Raw genomic sequence first — 2,612 nt, 5'->3', positions numbered from 1 at the left:
ATGGTTACAACTGCAGCCCAACACACCCCAAGACAAATAAAGACCTTGGACCAGGAAACTAATGTCCATGGTGTGAGGAATGAATGAGTCATCACCCGGGTGGCTCCTTCCCTGCTTCCCAGTGTCACCCACTGGTGACATTTCCTGCAGCCCATCCCTTCTGCCAAGAATAAGGAGGGGGGCAACCTGAAGCGTTGTTGCAAAGAGGCTGTCAGGCCTGGTGCTTTGTGCAGGACCATGTGCATGTGGCACCCAGGCCAGTTGCAAGGTAACTTCACTGCTGGTGCCAGTGGGATCAGCAAAACTGGGGTTTGCTGGGGTTTCCAGCACAGCAGCACCTTGTGGGGACAACAGGGGAGTTCTGATACTTTTTTAAAAAAGATTTTTATTGGAAAAGAAAAAGAAAAATTCCAAAAGGTGAGCTCCCATCCAGCACTGGTGTTGGCATGGCAAAGGCAGAGGGGCTGCAGCCCCAGCAAGGACACACATGGTTAGAAGTGACAGAGAGGAGACACAGTTGCTTCTCAGGATGATGGTTGTGTTTTCCTCAACTGTTGCAGGTAAGTCATGTCCCAGCCAAAGGGATGCTGGAATAAACCCCCTGAGGTGAGAGCAGTCCTTGAGTGAGAAGCTTCAGTGATGGGGTTACTTGGGCATTCAACACCCAGTCCTTCCCTCTGGCACTGGTACCTGGTGGAGGAGCAAGGAGGCTCCTGGGTTTGCAAAAGTATGTGCTAAAGGCAACTCATTTGTGCTGGAGGGTGGAAAAATGTGTGTGGGGTTCATCCCAGTGAACCCCAACACCAGCCCAGAGGAGATGGGCAGGATGCACTGGTATTGCCCATGGGGCAGCAAGGAAGGAGGCAGCCTATCCTGCAGGGTGGGTGGGTTTGCTCTCTACAACACTAATGATTAAAACAAGGCATCTCAGTGAAAGAGGAGGTCATGGAAAGGAGTAAGGAGAAGAGGAAGACTGTAGTGTGGGGCCAGCTATGGCTGGACATCCAGTCCTGTAGGCACCACGTTGAGGGGCCGATGAGCTGGTTTCCTGCTCTAGTCCTTCCCCTTGCCCTTCTTCGCTGCATTCAAGAAGCACAGGAGACAAGAGTTAGTGCATCTGCTGGCAGCTCACGGTCCCCCAGACACTGCTGTGGTAGAAACGTAGCCAACATGGCAGGCTGAGCACGGCCCAGTGGCTGCGTCCCTGCAGGCAGCCTCCTGCCATGCCAAACCACATTTTGCACCAGTCCTCGTGAAGAGAGCAGGGAATCCCCATCCCATCCCAAAGATGGCAGTGGTTTGTGGGGGGACCAGGGTTTTTCCTAGCAGCACCTCCCACCCAGCCAGCAGCTGGACTTCGCAGTGCAAAGGAAAGAGCATCCTAGGAAATCCAGCAAAGCAAACCCCAACAGGCCAAGGTACCTCTGAAAAACCCCTGGCCAGGGTTGCAACAGGACCCTTCTGGGGACACGAGTGGTGGGAAACTGACCTTTGGACTTTGACTTGATCTTGGAGGAGCAGGGCTTGGTCACATAGACAGTCTCCTCACACTGGGCATTGTACAGGGCTTTCTTCAGGATGCCGGAGCGAGTCTTCAGGCCTGTCTGAGCACTGCAGCCTCCCCAGCTCTCAAATTTGTACTTGCAATCAGCTGGATGAGAGGGGAGAGGCATCAGAACTAGCCAGGACCTGGCAGGACAGTAGCCCTGGTCACTGAGCACAGGGTAGTCCCCAACCACCCCATCTCCATGTACCCACCTCCAAATTTCTTCTTCCAGTTGCAGGGGATCTTGCACTTGAGCTTCTTACTCTCATCTTTGCAAGTTCCCTCGCGGTAGCCCAGGCCACAGTCCTTACTGTTGGGAACACAGGGTCCCCAGCGCCAGTCCTCACACTTGGAGCCATCCTTCTTTGCCTTTTCTGCACGGAAAAGTGGAGTGGGTGCTCTCTGCAGGGACAGGGGAGCATGCCCTACTCTGGCCCCTGCCCTGCTGGCCCCCTGCCCAGGCTGCCCCTCACCTTTCTTGTTCTTGCCAGCCTCGGCGGTGGCAGCCACCAGGATCAGCGCCAGGAGGAGGAAAAGACTCCGAACCTGCATCCTGCCTGTGGAGGAAGCAGGGAATTGGGTGGGTTGGAGGTCAGGGTGCAACTTGGTGTCGAGGAGGGGCATGGTGGGCTGTGGGCAGCCTGTGTAAAACAGGAGTAGCTGCCTCCATTGCACACACTCACCTACATGTGTGTGTACACCCCTGTGCCCTGCTTGTTGCCACCCAGTAGAATATGTTCACTAATTGCAACAGGAAGGTTAATTGTGTACCTCAACAATTGCCTCCCACCAGGGAGCTGCAGGGCTGAGAGTGTTCCCACCCCTGCAGCCCCTCCATTGCCCTCTATGTGGTCGAAATGCTCTCCATGGGAACCCCACAGCCCACACAGCATCTGGGGAAGGTCCTACAGTTGCCAGCCCTTACCCTCGTATTTCTCTGTGAATCCTTTATCCATGACCCAGCAGGCTGCTGCCCCATACCAAAGAGCCTTGGGGCCAGGGAACACGGCTCCCATAGTAACTTAATCCAGTTCCAGAGGATGCCAGGGAGAAGGAAAAAAGCCCA

The 2,612-nt window shown here is 54.8% G+C and overlaps 1 protein-coding gene across 1 annotated transcript; it reads right to left on the bottom strand.

Annotated features, from left to right (window-relative positions):
- Positions 1–1,053: 1,053 nt before the first annotated feature.
- Positions 1,054–2,098, bottom strand: MDK (midkine; the record flags this gene model as incomplete). Its single annotated transcript, XM_084207823.1, has 4 exons — positions 1,054–1,079; positions 1,490–1,651; positions 1,759–1,920; positions 2,020–2,098. The coding sequence occupies 4 exons, from the start codon at positions 2,096–2,098 to the stop codon at positions 1,054–1,056; spliced, it is 429 nt and encodes a 142-aa protein (XP_084063949.1).
- Positions 2,099–2,612: the final 514 nt, after the last annotated feature.

Source organism: Fringilla coelebs, assembly GCF_963513975.1.
Source record: "Fringilla coelebs genome assembly, chromosome: 6".
Classification (NCBI taxonomy): Eukaryota; Metazoa; Chordata; class Aves; order Passeriformes; family Fringillidae; genus Fringilla; species Fringilla coelebs.
This window is presented reverse-complemented; position numbering and strand designations above follow the sequence as displayed.